The sequence below is a fragment of the Loxodonta africana genome, chromosome 4 (assembly GCF_030014295.1).
Source record: "Loxodonta africana isolate mLoxAfr1 chromosome 4, mLoxAfr1.hap2, whole genome shotgun sequence".
Lineage (NCBI taxonomy): Eukaryota > Metazoa > Chordata > Mammalia > Proboscidea > Elephantidae > Loxodonta > Loxodonta africana.
Window position 1 is genome coordinate 91,630,697 of NC_087345.1, and position 18,180 is coordinate 91,648,876.

The 18,180-nt window shown below is 36.8% G+C and overlaps 1 protein-coding gene across 1 annotated transcript in view; it reads left to right on the top strand.

Moving 5' to 3' along the window:
• Positions 1-18,180, top strand: part of FAM186A (family with sequence similarity 186 member A) — a 78,906-nt gene continuing 60,726 nt past the window's right edge. The window contains exon 1 of the mRNA XM_064285162.1: positions 1-812. Coding sequence (XP_064141232.1) covers positions 621-812 — 192 coding nt within the window. The 5' untranslated portion in view covers positions 1-620. The remainder of the gene's footprint in view (positions 813-18,180) is intronic.

An 18,180-nucleotide genomic window follows, 5' to 3' on the forward strand; every position in this document is an offset into this window, starting at 1 on the left:
TCTTGAGCCAACTATGGAAATTCAAAGCCTTCTTCAATCAGGTTCCTTGAAAAAAAAACAAGTAACTAGGCAATGCAAAGAGTATGATCTTCAAACAGTATCTTCCAAGTTACTACAAGCCTTGGAAGTTAAAGGGCAGCTGAAGAAATTGTAACACAATTATTTCACTACAGGCTTAAGAATACTTAGGCAAAATCCCAGGAAGAGAGAAGAACCAGGAGTTATGTTTGCTACACTGGGTCTTGAATTCTATCACCTAGATTTAAAACTTGTTGAAGCGGGGTTATTATCTTCTATATCTTTTAGCATTCCTGTTGCCTATTCTTCCCTCCCCTCCCTCCCCCCTTCACCCTTCTACCATCACAGCACAAAGAATGCCTAGTTCTCTGCATATAGTAAGCACTCTTTAAATGTTTGAGTCAATGATCATGTCACAATGAATCTGTTATGACATCACCAGGACGAGAATACCATGGATAACAACCAGTTAGTAGAAAGGTAAACCACAATATCTGGGAGCAGGAAAGACCTCTTCTAGCTTCCTAGTGGATACGTTTATTAGCATTTGCCTATATTCCGTGAAAAAGAAGAGATAAAAGGAAATCACCCAACTGTTCAAAATGTTTGTCAGAGTGCTAAGTGAGGTAGACAGTGAATCTGATTCAGAAAAAGAAGTTGAGGATTCCACTGTCCTTTCAAGAGAGTCCAAAAATGTCCTTGATGCCCCAGTAGTCCCTACGCTTGAGATCCCATTCTCAACGCAGCATGTCATCTCTAGAATTGACCAAGCACAGCTCCTTCGAGCCAAAAAGGTAGGTAGTGAATTAGAAGTTTACAGTATGCAAAATTTTTTTCCATGACTGGCTACATTTTTATTAGAATTTGCCTTATTTTCATGTTACTTGGCTGTGTTTGAGGTTACTTCAAAAGACAATTTCACCTGACTCTGGAAATAAATCATATGTGCTACTGATACAATTGAAATAGAAAAAAAAATTAAAATCCATAGCTAATATCAATACCTAATTTTAGCCAACAGTTTTTATTCATTTCCTACTGAGCTTTTATCAAATAACTATTTAAGAGAAAGAACATGGAGTACTTTGAATTTTAGCTCTTTTTATTTCTCCTGAATACTTCATTGGAGAGGGGTTTTCCGGCCATTACGAATCCAAGAAAACTAAACAAAGTGATTAACTAATACAATGTTCAAATAACACTGTATTAAAAAAAAAAAAAAAAACCTGTTGCCATTGAGTCAATTCCAACTCACAGTGTCCCTATAAAATAGAGTAGAACAGCCCCATAGGGTTTCCACAGGAGTGGCTGGTGAATTTGAACTGCTGTGGTCAGCAGTTGAGCTCTTAACCTCTGTGCCACCAGGGCTCCAGCATTCAAATAGACCCCAAATAGTTGAAGCTGTACAGCATTCTCTTCTCTCAGACAGTCAGAATGCAGGAAAACCAGTAAGGTTAGCATAAATTGATTAAGGTGAAGTTCTTTCCTACGTTTAAGAAGTTTAAATATTGGTACTTTCTCACTCTCCACACAGACTTACGCCATTCCACCTCCCCACAACTAGCAACAATAACTGTTTTTAACAGCTTTATTGATGTATAACTGATATACTATAAACTGCACATTTTAAAAGTACACAAGTTTTGATATATGTATATAAACTAGTGAAATCTTCTCAAAATAATGAACTTATCCATAACCCACAAAAGTTTCTTCATGCCCTGTTATAATCCCACACATCCTTCCTCTCCCTCCAAACCCCAGCCAAGCACCAATCTGCTTTCTGTCACCACAAATTAGTTTGCATTTTTAGAATGTTATGTAAGTGGCCTCATACAGTATCTACTTTCTTCCTCTGCTTCTTTCATTAAGCATTGTTATTATGAGACTTATCTACATTCTTGTGTTAAGAATAGCTCATTCCTTTTTACTGCTGAATATTTTTGCATGGCATGGGCATTTGGGTTATTTTTGGATTTTTTTGTTGTTATTACAAATAAAGCTGCTATGAACATTCATGTACAAGCCATTATATGGGCATTTGCTTTCATTTCTCTTGAATAAAATACCTAGGTTCGGAAAGGCCAGGTCACATGGTTGGTATCTTAGTTATGTAGTGCTGCTATAACAGAAATACAATAAACGGATGGCTTTAACAAACAGAAATTTATTCTCTTACAGTTTAGGAGGCTAAAAGTCCAAATTCAGGTCATCAGCTCCAGGGGAAGGCTTACTGTCTCTGTTGGCTCTGGTGAAAGGTCGTTGCCATCGATATTCCCCTAGTGTAGGAGCTTCTCAGCACAGGGAACCCGAGTCCAAAGAACACACTCCACTCCTGGGTCTTCTTTGTTGGTGGTATGAGAGCCCTCTGCTCTTTGCTCATTTCGTTCTTCTATGTCTCAAAAGAGATTGACTTAAGATACAACCTAATCTGTAGATTGTGTCCTGCCTTATTAACATCATAGAGGCTAGGATCTACAACACATAGGATAATTGCATCAGATCACAAAATGGAGGACAACCACACAATACTGGGAATCACAGCCTAGCCAACTTGACACACATTTTTGGGGGACACAGTTGAATCCAAAACGGTAGGTAAATGTTTAATCTAAGCTGGTTTTGAAAGTGGTTATGCTATTTTATGTTCCCATGAGAGCATATGAAACTTAGATTTGGTCCACACCTTTATCAACACTTGATGTGGTCAGTCATCTTAATTTTAGTCATTCCAAAAGGCATGTTAAAAAAAAAAAACCCGTTGCCGTTGAGTTGATTCCGACTCAGAGAGACCCTATAAGACAGAGTAGAACCGCTCTATAGGGTTTCCAAGGAGCTGGTGGATTCAAACTGTCAACCTTTTAATTAGCCTCCAAGCTCTTAACCACTGTGCCACCAGAGCTCCAAAAGGCAACTAGTAGTATCTCATTGTGGTTTTAATTTGTACTCCATACCAGGGCTCTGTGACCAATGATTTTAAGTATCTTTCCTTGGGCTTACTTGCAATTGTCTTCTTTGGTGCTTCAAATATTTTTCTTTTATTTCTATATCTTGTCTTTCAAAAAACAGAAGTTCTACGCCCAATTTATCAATTTTTTTTTTTTTTTTTTTTGCGGGGGAGGGATCGTGTTTTTGGTGTAGTATACAAGCTAACTTTGCCTAACCCAAGGTCATAAACATTTTCTCCTAGAAGTTTCATACTTTCAGATTTTACATCTAGGTCTGTAATATGTTTTGATTTAATCTTTGTATATAAGGTGACAGATGTCTCTCACATCATATACATATATATGATTTAATCTTTGTATATGACCTTGGGATGTAGAACTTCTGTTCTTTGAAAGACACTATTAACAAATAGAAGGAAAAGACAAGTCACAGAATGGAAGACAATGTTTGCAAACCACCTATCTGATAAAGGAGTTGTATCCAAAATACACAAATATACACAAAACTGAATAATAAAACAGATGACTCAATTAGAAAAATATGGGCAAAGTATTTAAAGAACCAAAGAAGACAAACCAATTGCGAGAAAGCCCAATGAAAGATGCTCAAAATCATTAGTCTTGGAGCCCTCGTGGTGCAGTGGTACAGAAGTGCAAATTAAAACCATAAGAAGATAGTACTACATACGTTTTGGAACGGCTAAAATTAAGAAGACTGACCACATCAAGTGTTGATGAAGGTGTGTAGCAATTCTAAGCCTCATATCCTGCTTGTGGAAACATGAAGTAGTATAATCACTTTTGAAAACAGTTTGGTAGTTTAAAAGATTAAACATTTTCCTACCATATGACCCAGCCATTCCAAACCTAGGTCTTTCATTCAAGAGAAACGAAAGCATATGTCTATGTAATGACTTGTACATGAATGTTCATGACAGCTTTATTTGTAACAACCAAAAAAAAAAAAACCCAAATTCCCATGGAATGGAAAAATACTCAGCAATAAAAAAGAATAAACTATTCATACATACAAGAATGTAGATAAATCTCAAAATAATAATGCTTAGTGAAAGAAGTCAGAAGAAGAAAGTAGGTATTGTATGAGTCCACTTATATTAAAAACATTGCATTCTAGAAAATGCAAACTAATCTGTACTGGCAGAAAACAGATTAGTGGTTGGCTGGGGGTTGGGAGGGCAAGATCCAATGGAAGCAGAAGTTATTGAACAATATCATTAATATCACATTCAAGTGAAATTCTGTTGAAGATAATTCAAAAACGGCTGCAGCAGTACATCAACAGCAATTTGATTGTGTGGATTGTAACAAATTATGGATAACATTGTAAAGAATGGGAATTCCAGAACACTAAAGTGTGCTCCTGAGGAACTTGTACATAGACCAATAGGCAGTCATTCGAACAGAAAAAGGAGATGCTGCGTGGTTTAAAATCAGGAAAAGATGTGTGTCAGGGTTGCATCTTTTCACCATACTTATTCAATCTGTATACTGGGCAAATAATCCAAGAAGCTGGGCTATATGGAGAAGAACACAGTATCAGGATTGGAGGAATAGTTATTAACAACCTGTGATATGCAGATGATACAACCGTGCTTGCTGAAAGTGAAGAGGACTTGAAGTGCTTACTGATGAAGGTTACAGACTACAGCCTTCAGTATGGATTACACCTCAACATAAAGAAAACAATAACCTTCACGACTGGACCAATAAGCAACATTACGATAAATGAAAAGTTTGAAGTTGCCAAGGATTTCATTTTACTTGGACCCACAACCAATGTCCATGGAAGTAGTAGTCAAGAAATAAAACTCTGTGTTGCATTGGGCAAATCTGCTGCACAAGACCACTTTAAAGGGTTCGAAAGCCAAGATGTCACTTTGAGGACTAAGGTGCGCCTGACCGAAACCGTGGTATTCTCAATCACCTCATGTGCTGCAAAAGCTGGGTAATGAATAAGAAAGACTGAAGAAGAATTAATACCTTCAAATTATGGCGTTGGTGAAGAATATTGAGTACATCATGGACAGCCGGAAGAACGAACAAATCTGTCTTGGAAGTACAGCCAGAATGCTCTTTAGAAGCGAGAATGGCAAGACTGCGTCCCATGTACTTGGGACATGTTGTCAGGGGGGACCAGTCCCTGGAGAAAGACATAATGCTTGGTAAAGTGGAGGCTAGTGAAAAAGAGGAAGACCCTCAACTAGATAGATAGACACTGTGGCTGCAACCATGGGCTCAAGCACAACAATGATTCTGAGGATGGCTCAGGACTAACTGGTGTTTAGTTCTGTTGTACATAGGGTTGCTTTGAGTCTGAAACTACTCAATGGCACCTAACAACAATGACATATGATAACACAGTATGAGGCTTTATAATAATTCCTGAAATCAGGTGGTTTTAGTTCTCCAACTTTGTTCTTCTTTTTTAGCTATACCCAAATTCTCATCTCACATCCTTCCTTTTCTTCTCCTTGGGCATTTTCCCTAAAGTGACATGCTTAAACACTCATAACCTAAAAACTGTCCTTATCCACACTGCTTCTCCTTTTGCATTTCCACATGAATTTTAGAATTAACCTGCCAATTTATTACAAAAAAAAAAAAAATCCTGGTGGTATCTTGATTGAGATTGTGCTGAATTTATAGATTAATTTGTGGAGAATTGAAATAAATTGTTAACAATTTGATTCTTCTGGTCTCCGAACACAGAACATGTCTCCATTTTTATAGATCTTCTTTCATTTTTCTCAGAAATGCTTTGTAGTTTTCAATCTATAGGTCTTGCACATCTTTTGTCATATTCATCTCTAAATATTTCATTTTTTGGTGCTATTGTGAATAATTATTTTCTTATTTCAATTTTCAATTGTTCACAAATAATATATAGAAATATAAGAGATTTTTGCATATCGATCTTGAATACTGAAACCCAGTTATTCTTGTAACTTTTTTGTAGATTCTTTGGGATTTTCTACATTATACAATCCTGTCATTTGTGAAGAGAGGTAGTTTTATTTCTTCCTCTTGTAAGTCTCTTGTCATTTTAAACTTTTTTCTTGATTTATTGAGTGGACCAGGACCTCCAGTATAAAGCTGAATAGAAGTAGTGAGAACAGAAAACCATTAAGTATGCTAGTAGTTGTACTTCTTTTCTTGATTGTGGCAAAAATACATATAACAAGACTTTTGCCATTTTAACCTTTTTTTACGTATGTAATTCAGTGACATTAATTATGTTCATCATGTTGTACAACCATCACCACTATCTTTTTCCCAATTTTTCTATCACCCTTAACAGAAACTCAGCGTCCTGTAAGCAATGACTCCTTCTTCCCACCCTTGGTAACTACTAATAAACTTTGGTCTCTGTGTTTGGTTTTTTTTGTGGAGGCCAATAGTGTCCTTTACTGGAAGGTTTCTTATTATTGATTTTAGTCCTTTAAAAATACAGGACTTTTCAGATATTCTATTTCTTCTAAAGCTGAAGAAAAATTTTTCTAGTTTGATAAGTTGTATTTTTTGCAATCATAATTTTCATCAAGCTTTTCATACTCATTGATGTAAATTTGTTCAGCATATCATCTATTATCTTTTAAACATCGGTGGGTTCTGTTCTACCTCCTTTTCCTGATTAATCTATTCCAATAATCTACTTTTGGTTTTGTTGCTAATTTAATATTATTGCTTTGTTTACTTTTATTAATTTCTGCCTTTTAATGTTTTCCTTTACTTTCTTTTCTGTTTAGTTTTATTTATTTAATTTTATTACACTTTAGGTGAAAATTTACAGTGCAAATTAGTTTCTCATTCAGAAGTTTCTATACAGATTGTTTAGTGACATTGGTGGCAATCCCCACACTTTGTTAGCACTCTGGAAACCCTGATGGTGTAGTGGTTAAGAGCTACACCTGCTAACCAAAGGCCCTCCTTGGAAACTCTAGGGGGCAGTTCTACTCTGTACTATAGGGTTGCTATGAGTTGGAACTGACTCAACGGCAATGGGTTTGTTTGTTTTTTCTCCCCCTTTCGACTCCTGGTTCTCCATGTGCCTTCATGCAGTTTTCCTGTCCTTTTCTGCATTCTCCTCTTTGCTTTGGGCAAGGGCTCCCCATTTGGTCTTGTGTATTTGATCGAACTAAGATGCACATTCCTTACATGTATTATTGACTGTTTTATGGGCATGTCTGATCTTTGGCTGAAAGATGGGCTTTGTGAGTGGCTTCAGTTCTGAGTTAGCAGGGTTATCTGGGGGCCATAGTCTTAGGGGTTTGTCCAGTCTCTGTCAGGCCAGTAAGTCTGGTCTTTTTTTTTTTTTTTCTATGTGTGTTTTTTATAACTGCCCTTTAAACTCCCTTCTTTCTTAGTTAGCTGAAATTTTTAATCAGGAACAGGTGGTGGGTTTTGTCAAAAGCTTTTACTGCATCTATTGGGATCATTTTTCTCTTTGAGTCTGTATTAATATGGTCAATTACATTGATTTGTGATTGTTAAGCCAATTTTACATTTTTGGAATAAACCCAGCTCACTCATGATGTATTACTCTTTTTATATATTGTTGGATTCTGACTCATAGCGACTCTATCTATAGGACTGGATTCTATTTGCTAAAATTTAAAGAGTTTTTCATCTATGTTTTTGAGGGATATTGGTCTGTAATTTTCTTTCTTTTTGTAATGTCTTTGGTTTTGGCATTGGCGTAATTACTGGTTTCAAAAAATCAGGTAGAAGTGTCTCCTTTTCTTTAACTGTCTATAAGAGTTTGTATAGAATTGGTATTATTTCTTATATGTTTGGTAGAAATCACCAGCGTTTGGGTGGAGTGGGGGAAGAATCACTAGTGGAGACATCTGGGCTTGGATTTTAATTTATGGGCAGGTTTTCAACTACAAATTCAATTAATTGGAATAGACCTAGGTCTGTTCAGATTATCTTATTTCTTCTTGAGTGAGCTTTGAGAGTTTGTGTCTTTTAAGGAATTTGTCCCTTTCATTTAATTTATTGAATTTATTGGCATAAAGTTGTTCATAATAATCCCTTATTATCCTCTTATCATAATGATCCCAATGTCACATCTTTATTCCTGATTATTGGTGATTTGTCATCTTTTTTTTTTTTTTGCTGATCAATCTGGTTAGACATTTATCAATTTAGTTGATCTCAAAGAATTAACTTTAAGTTTCACTGATTTTCTCTAATTAATTTTCTGTTTTCTATTTTACTGATTTCTGCTCTGATCTTTATCATTTCATTTATACTGATTACTTCAAGTTTAATTTGCTCTTTTTCCAGATCCTTAATGTAGAAGCTGAGATCATTGGTTTGAGACCTTTTTTCTTTTGTAGTGTTTCATTCTATAAATTTCTCCTCCCTGTCCCCATCCCCCACAAATAAAAATGTTGTGTTTTCATTTTATTCTCTTCAAAATATTTTCTAATTTCCCTTTGGATTTTTTCTTTTTCCCGTGTATTATTTAGAAGAGTGTGATTTAGTTTCCAAATATTAGAGTTCTTTTTCTATTATTGTTTTCTACTTTAATTTTGTTATGTTCAGAGAACTTCATGTGGTTTGAATCCTCTTAAATTTCTTGGAATTTGTTTTATGTCTTAGAAAATGCTCTATACTGGTAAATTTCTTTGTGCACGTGAAAAGAATTTGTATCTGCTATTGTTGGTTTTATTGTTGAGTGGAATACGCTATAAATATTAATTACATCAAGCTGGTTGATAGTGTTGTTTGAGTCTTCTATATCTTTATACTTGTTCAAATTTAGTCTATCAGTTATTGAGAGAAAAGTGATGAAACATTTCCCTATAAGTGTGAATTTGTCTAGTTTTTCTTGTAGTTCTGTCAGATTTGATTCATGTACTTTGAGTCAGCTATTAGGTGACTAAATGTTTAGGATTTCCATGTCATCTCAGTGAATTCTTCCCTTTATTATTAAGAAATGACCCTATTTATCCCTCATAATATCCTTTGCTCCAAAATCTAATTTGTTTGTTTTAATATAGCTACTCCATCTTTCTTTTGATTAGTGTTCACAATCTTTTACTTTTCCTATCCTTTTTTTTTTTTTTTAATGTATTTGGGTTTTTAAATTATAATGAGTTTCTTATAGGAAGTATATAATTGGATCTTTTTTTTAATGCAATCTGACAATCTCTGCCTTTTATTGGAGTGTTTGGACCATTCATATTTAATGTGATTATTTATATGGTTAGTTACCTAGTGCTGCTGTAACAGAAATAACACAAGTGGGTGGCTTTAACAAACAGGATTTACTCTCTCACAGCCTAGGAGGCTAGAAGTCCAAATTCAGGGTGCCAGTTGTAGGTGAAGGCTTTCTCTCTCTGTTGGCTCTGGGGAAAGTCCTTGTCATTAATCTTCCCCCTGGTCTAGGAGCTTCTCAGCACAGGGACCCCAGGTCCAAAGGATGCATTCTGTTCCTGCCTCTTCTTTGTTGGTGGTAATGAGGTCTCTGTCTTCTCTACTCAATTTACTCTTTTATATCTCAAAAGAGATTGACTATAATCCTGTAGAGTGAGTCCTGCTTCATTAACATAACTCATTAACATCAAAGAAGTTAGGATTTGCAGTGCATAGAATAATCACATCAGATTACAAAATGGTGGCCAACCACACAGTACTGGGACTCATGGCCTAGCCAAGTTGACACACATTTTAGTGGGACACAATTCACTCCCTAACAGGTTTAAATTTACCATCTTGCTATTTGTTTGCAATTTTTCCCTTTTAATTCTTTTTCTGTCTTCTTTTGGATTGAGTATTTTATCATTCAATTTTATCTCATTTGTTGGCTAAGTAGCTATAACTCTGTTTAGCTTTTTTAGTGGTTGCTTTAGGGTCTACAGTATACAGCTTTAAGTTATCACCGTCTGTTATGGATTGAATCGTGTCCACCCAAAATGTGTGTCAACTTGGCTAAGTTATGATTGCCAATACTGTGTGATTGTCAACCATTTTGTGATCTGATGAGATTTTCCTATGTGTTGTAAATCCCACCTCCATGTTATCAATGAGGTGGGATTAGTGGCAGTTATGTTAATGAGACATGACTCAATCTCCAAGATTAGGTTTTGTATTAAATCAGTCTCTTTTGAGATGTAAAACAAAGAAGTAAGCAGAGAGACATGGGTACCTCATACCATCAAGAATGCAGTGCCAGGAGCAGAGCGTGTCCCTTGGGCCTGGGATTACTGCACAGAGAAGCTCCTAGTCCAGGGGAAGGTTGGTGACAAGGACCTTCCCACAGAGCCAACAGAGAGAGAAAGCCTTCCGCTGGAGCCGATGACCTGAGTTTGGACTTCTACTCTACTAGACTGTGAGAGAATAAAATTCTCTTTGTTAAAGCCACCCACTTGTGGTATTTCTATTATAGCAGCCCTAGATGACTAAGACACCATCTACTTCAGGTAGTATTATATCATTTCATGTACAGTACATGAATTTTACAGCCATATTCTACCTTTTTTCCTCTCCAGGCCTTTATGATATTTTTATTATATTTCTACATATATGTTCTAAACTCAATAATACATTCCAATTATTTTTGCTTAAAACAGTCAATTACCTTTTTAAAATATTTAAATAATAAGAAACTTTTATATTTGCCTATGTAGTTACCATTTCTGGTGTTCTGCATTTTCTTTCTGCATGAAGGACTTCTTTAAGCATTTTCTGTATTTTGGATCCACTGGAGGTAAATTCAGCTTTTGTATGTCTGAATATGTCTTTATTTCACCTTCATTATTGAGAGATATTTTCACTGGGTATAGAATTCTAGGTTGACAGGGTTTTGTTTGTTTTTCTTTTAGCACTATAAGATGTAGCACCACTATCTTTTGGTTTCCATTGTTTCCAATGAAAAGCCCATTATTATCCATACCTTTGTTTCTCTGTATGTAATGCATATTTTTCCTCAGGGTATTTTGAGATTTTCTTTCTATCTTTGATAACATTTGATTGTGATGTGTATTTTTTTTTTGTAAACATTGGAGTTTTCTTTTTGTGAGTATGTGCTTAGGTTTGCTGAGCTTCTTGGATATGTGATTTTAGAGATTTCATCAAACCTGGAAAATTTTTGGCCGTTATTTATTCAAGCAGTTTTTCCATGCCTACCTCCCCTCATACATATACATTTCAGAACACCTATTACGTGTATAGGAGTCCCTGGATGGTGTAAATGGTTAATATGCTTGGTTACTAACTGAAATGTTGGCAATCCAAGTCTACCCAGAGGCACCTCGAAAGAAATATCTGAATAACTACCTTCTGAAAGATCACAGCTGTTGAAAACCTATGAAGTATAGTTATAATCTGACATATATGGGGTCATAATGAGTCAGAATTGACTGAACAGGAACTGGTTTGGTTTCTTATTGCATGTATATTATGCCTGTTGACTTTTCCCACACTCTCTGGTACACTGTTCATTTTATTTTCAGTCTTTATGTTTATTTTGGAGAGTTTCAATTGCTATGTCTTTAAGTTACAAAGTTTTTCTTCCTTAGTATATAATCAATTTTCTATTTCATCCAGTGTATTTTTTCATTTTAAATATTGAAATTCTCATCTTTAGAAGTCATATAAAGTATATTTTTCAAACAATGGAATAGAATTAGAAGTCAATAACAAAAGGAAACTCAGAAAATCAAAAATAGGTGGAAATCAAACAACATACACCTAAACAAACAATGGGTCAAAGAAAAAAACAAAAGGGAAACCAGAAAATACCTTTAAATGAATGAAAAAAAGATTTTATGGGATGCAGTGAAAGGAATACTAAGAGGAAATTTATAGCTGTAAATGGCTACATTTAAAAAAAGAAAGATCTCAAATCAGTAACCTAAGATCACACCTTAAGGAGCTAGAAAAAGAAGATCAAACTAAACCCAAAGCTAGCAAAAGTAAATAATAAAGATCAGAGCAGAGTTAAACAAAATAGAAAAACAACAGAGAAAATCAACAAAACCTAAAGTTGGTTCACTGAAAAGATCAACAAAATTTACAAACCTATAGCTAAACAGATTTTAAAAAAGGACAGAAGACCGAAATTTTTAAAATCATAAATGAAAGTGGGGACATTATTACCTATTTTATGGAAATAAAAAAAGATTATAATACTGTAGATAACTGTGCGCCAAAATAATTGGACATCCTAGATGAATGGACAAATTCATAAAAACACACAAACTACCAAAGCTGACTCAAGAAGATATAGAAAAATTTTATAGACCTATATCAAGTAAGGGAATTGAATGCAAAATCAACAACTTTCCAATAAAGAAAAGTCTAGGACCAGATGGCTTCACTGGTGAATTCTACCAAGCATTTAAAGAGGATTAACACCAATCTTTTCCAAATTCTTTGCAATGTACCAAGTGAAATAAATTAGATGCAACAGTAGCAGGGCTCCTTGGATCAGAATGGATAATTACATTACTCACTGGTCTTATTGCAGGCTTTTTTTTTACTTGTAGTAATCAGGATGATGATAAATGGAGTAGGCGGGTTTATCAAGAACCAGGTTCTCCTAAAAGGCTCCTGTCAAAGAGTGAGATATTTTTTTATCATATCAATGCATGGCCCTCTTATGCCATGGGCAATAGAACAAAGGAGGACTCAGGTTTGGGGTTTATATAGTATAAACTGGAGGGGTATACATGCTGTATTTCATGGGAAAGGTGAAAGGGGTAAGAGGAAGGTGCACATGGCCAGACCATTGTCTTTTGTTTAGGAATAAAGCAGCACGACCAGAAAGAATATTTCTCCCCCTCTAGCTACAAAATTGTCTTTGAATTATTGTGTTGGCATACAATACTGAATATACCATGGACTGCCAGAAGAATGAACAAATCTGTCTTGGAAGTACAGCCAGAATGCTCCTTAGACACAAGGGTGGAGAGACTTTATCTCACATACTTTGGACATGTTATCAGGAGGGACCAGTCCCTGAAGAAGGAAATCATGCTTGGTAAAGTCGAGCCTCGGTGAAAAAGAGGAAGACCCTCAATGAGATAGACTGGCACAGTGGCGGCAGCAATGGGCTCAAGCATAACAACAGTTGTGAGGATGGTGCAGGACCTGGCAGTATTTCTATGTTGTGCTGTGCATAGGGTCCCTGTGAGTTGGAACAGACTCGACAGCACCAACAACAAAGGCTACAAAATTGACTCTTCACAATTAAGTAATCATGGAGACAGAGAAAGTTACTGTGAGCTCAGAATGCGGAGGAAGCTTTCCCTGACAAGGAGAAGGGGCTGGGAGAAAGAAAGATCCAATTCCCAGCCTTCCTATCAAAGAATGCCCTGAGCCCAAGGCCTCAATTTAGGAGGCCTGGACGGCAATCGTAAAGGCAGACCACTCTCCCAGCACTCTTTCAAAAAAGCGAAGAGGAGGAAACATTCCTCATAAATTCTATGAGACCAGCATTACCTTGCTACCAAAGACAGGCAAAGACATGACAAGAAAAGAAAACTACAGGCCAATTTCCCTTAGGAATATAGATGCAAAAATCTTCCACAAAATACTAGCAAACTGAATTCAGCAGCATATTGTAAGGATTATATACGATGACAAGTGGTGTGCAATTTTATCACAGGAATGCAAGAGTGGCTCAACACACAAAAATCAATCATAAGAACTATCACTATGGGGTCAAATAGACAACAGCAACTCAAAAGATTGGATAAGAACTTCAGGGGCAGTGAGTTTATGTTACTGAGGGAGGAACAACTCAGAAAAGGAGTGTGAGAATGGTTGCACAACTCAAGGAATGTAATCAATGTCACTAAATTGTACATGTAGAAACTGTTGAATTGGTGTTTGTTTTGCTATGTATATCCTCAACAAAAAAATAAATAAAATCTGGGAAAAAAAATGTAAGAAAAGGACATCAGAGTGATGTGATAAGAACTTAACCTACCTTTGCTGGCTTTAAAGATGGAGGAAGAGGTCTACAAGTCAAGGAAGACAGGCAGCTTCTAGAAGCTGGAAAAGACATGGAAATGATTTCTCCCCAAGAGCTTCCAGGAAGGAATGCGGCCCTGCTGAGACCTTAGTTTTGGTCTGGTGAGACCCACGTCAGAATCTGACCTCCAGAAGTGTAATATAATACATTTGTGTTGTTTTAAACCAAAAATACAGAGAAAATCACATGAAGAAGCAAGATGTAAAATTTATGTTTCCAACTATGGGAAAAAATGAGCATTAAAAAAAAAGACTGCAAATAATAAAAGGAAAAATGTTTAAATAGTTAAAAAACTCAATCAATCAAGATAGATAGATAGATAAATGCACGTTCTTACTTTTAGATGTTCCAGGCTCACCTTGTACATTCCCAGCTACAGGTCTGCCATCAACCACTTCTTCAAAAACTCTTGTTTCTTTCTTTTACTGGAGAATGGTGTTTAGAAACAAATTCAGTAATACTGAAGTGTCATTACTTCTATGGCCTCTCAGCAGAAAGAGCTAGAATTTTAATTTTTTACATAAAAATATATTTATATATATATAAATCATATGTATAAATTTCATACATATAAAATTATATATGTAATTTTATGTATCTATATTTATATATCTGTATATATATTTAAAAACATAATTTTATACTGGTATTTCGAATTTCAATCTGAAGAGTTCATTTTAGCCTTCTGCTGTTCCTTATTTGTAATTTCTTTCTTCGGCAGCGAGAAACCCAGTTCTCACTATCTACAATATATTGATTTGTTCATTTCTAGTGCACACATAGTTTCAGAATTGCTAGTTCATACCCCTGTGAGAAGCGCATTTACTGACTTGTACAGCATTTATGTGTAATTCTTTTTTATTTAGCCTTACAGTGTCCCATCAAGGTGCTGTTTTCCAGAAGTTAGTTCTTTTCTTCCCCGCTTCCTTTAGTGTGGTTGTTATTCACTCGTATACAGTTAGGTTCCATTGTTTGTATTTTATTTTGGGTCACCCATATTCTGGTTGGTTTCAATTATTTATTTATTTATTGGGTATGCAAAACATTACTATGGTGATAAGAGTCAGAGCTATGCAAAAAGATATAGTCAGAGAAATGTTACTTCCTCCTCATCCCTGGGACCAGTTCCTATTCCTCCTTTCTTTCCATCCTTTTCCTACACACATGCCTGTAGGTAACCAGTCTCTTTAGCCTCTAATTTATCATTCCTGTATTTCTTTTGCACAAACGAGCAGTTTCATATGTAATCTCTTATTCTTAATTTCTTACATACAGGGTAGCATACGATAGATATTCTTTTGTGCTTTATTTTTTAAACTTAAATGTATGTCCCGGAAACAAGTTTATATCAGTTCATAGAGATCCTCATTCCTTTTTATAGCTGCATAGTACTGCATTGTAAGGGTATGCCGTAATTTATTCCACCACTCTCCCAAGTATGGGCATTTAGGTGGTTTCTAATACTTTGCAATTACAAGCAAGTCTGCGATTGAATACGTGTGCATATGCATTTTTTATAACAGTTTTATTGAAATATAATTCACATACCATACAATTGACTCCTTTAAAAAGTGTATACAATTCAATGGTTTTCAGTATATTCACAGAGATGAACTATAAGGCTGGATCTTCAAAGCATGGGTTTGAGAATGGAGACAAATGGAGGCGAGACCTTAGGGAACCTTCTGAGCTGTAGAGGCATGGGTATGGTTACCCTTGGCTATAGGAATCTTCCATGTGTGTATGACGACAGCGACAATCTCTGCTCCCCTGTTACTGGGTGGAAACCCGGGGTTTTTGCTCAACATGACTCCTATTGGCCAATAAACGAGAGACCAAGGTGGGAGAACAGGAAAGGCACTTTTACTTCGTTGTACAAGGAAAATGACTCAATCGGAGCTGCTGCTGCCAAGACTATTCACCAAAGGCAGGCAGGCAAGTTACTTTTTTTTTTTTATTAACTTTTATTAAGCTTCAAGTGAACGTTTACAAATCCAATCAGTCTGTCACATATAAGTTTACATACATCTCACTCCCTACTGCCACTTGCTCTCCCCCTCTTGAGTCAGCCCTTTCAGTCTCTCCTTTCGTGACAATTTTGCCGGCTTCCCTCTCTCTCTATCCTCCCATCCCCCCTCTAGACAAGAGTTGCCAACACAATCTCAAGTGTCCACCTGATATAATTAGCTCACTTTTCATCAGCGTCTCTCTCCCACCCGCTGACCAGTCCCTTTCATGTCTGATGAGTTGTCTTCGGGGATGGTTCCTGTCCTGTGCCGACAGAAGGTTTACAAGTAGGGAGTTAATACAAGTTGCGTTAGCAACATTCTTACTCATACTACGCAGGCGCAATGGGGTTTACATATAACCTCCAAGCAGAAAAAAAAAAGCCAGAAGCAGGATTCAAATACAAAGCTGGAGCGGGGTGGGGGGGGGGGGGGAGGGAGAGCACAGCAGAGGAAAGGATTTTTCAATACAACACTGCAGGAGAGGAAGTCAGGTGAAGGATACAGCACTGCGGGGGGCTCTGTCTCATCCCTGCCGCTCTTCTAGATGCCCACCTATCTCTGACACCACCACCTTACTTAGTTATCTGGTGCTGCTATAATAGAAATACCACAAGTGAGTGGCTTTAACAAACAGAAATTTATTTTCTCACAGTTTAGGCTAGAAGTCCGAATTCAGAGTGCCAGCTGTAGGGGAAGGGTTTCTTTCCCTGTACGCTCTGGAGGAGGGAGGGTCCTTGTCTCTGAGCTTCTGCTCCTAGGCAATCTTCCTATGATTTTGGCATCGCTCTTCCCCCATCTTTCTGCTTCTGTTTTATCTCTTTTAATCTATTTAATCTCTTTTATATCTCAAATAGATTGACTCAAGATACACCCTATACTAATCCTTTCTCTTTAACATAACAAAGACAATCCATTCCCAAATGGGATTATAACCACAGGCATAGAAGTTAGGATTTATGACACATATTATTTGGGGACACGATTCCATCCATAACAGCCCCCTAGGAGACTTAACAGGGATTTGATCTAGGAGCCTGAGCTTGATGGCATAAACCACTCCTCCACACCTCAATGTGAGGCATGGGGAATGACAGTAAGATGTGGCTTGTTGTGGAGAAACTAATTAAAGCACAGCATTGCTGAAGGCTCTTACTCAATGAATGACAAAGTGAAACCAAAGTTTTAGCAAAACAGCATACTAGGGATGCCAATCTTCTCTGACATACATTTCCTCACTGGCCTCACCCACTTCTCCCCGCCACCACGGTGATATTGTTTATTTTATAAGCCAATCTATTGTTTGGATGAAAGGTGACCTCTGGGAGTAGCTTCAGTTCCAAGTTCAAAGGGTATCTTAGGGTGATAGTCTCAGGGGTTCCTCCAGTCTCCATAGGTCCAATAGATCTGCCTTTTTTAGGAACTTGAGTTTTGTTCTACATTTTTCTCCCATTCTGTCTGGGACCTTCTACCGTGTTTCTAGTCAGAACTATCAGTAGTGGTAGCCGTGCACCATCTAGTTCTGGCCTTAGGCTAGATGAGGCTATGGTTCATATGCGCTATTAGTCCTGTGGACTAGCTTTAGGTGAAACTTTACAGTTCAAGTTAATTTCTCATGCAAAAATTTATACACATATTGTTTTTGTGACATTGGTTGCAATCCGCACAATGTGACAGCACAGTCCCTCTTTCCACCCTGGGTTCCCTGTGTCCTTTCCTGCCTTCTCTTCTTGCTTTTGGACATTTGGTGTCATATATTTGATTGAACTAAGAAGCACGTTACACAGTTGTGTTATTTTTTGTTTTAGAGGTCTGTCTAATCTTTGCAGGCTTGGGGAATGATTTTTCTCCTGCTCTGTCCAAGATTTTCTGTTATGATCCCTGTCAGAGCAGTCCTTGGTGGTAGCTAGGCACCATCTAGTTCTTCTGGTCTCAGGCTGGCGGAGTCTGTGGTTCATGTAATCCTTTAGTCCTTTGGGCTAATATTTTCCCTGTGTCTTTGATTTGCTTCATTTTCCTTTGCTCCAGATGGGATGAGACCAAGAGATGTATATTCGATGGCCACTTGCAAGCTTTTAAGACCCTGGATGCTACTCACCAAAGTGGGATGTAGAACATTTTCTTTAAAAACTGTGTTACATGCCAGTTGACCTAGGTGTCCCCCAAAACTACGGTCTCAGGCCCCCAGTCCCCGCTACTT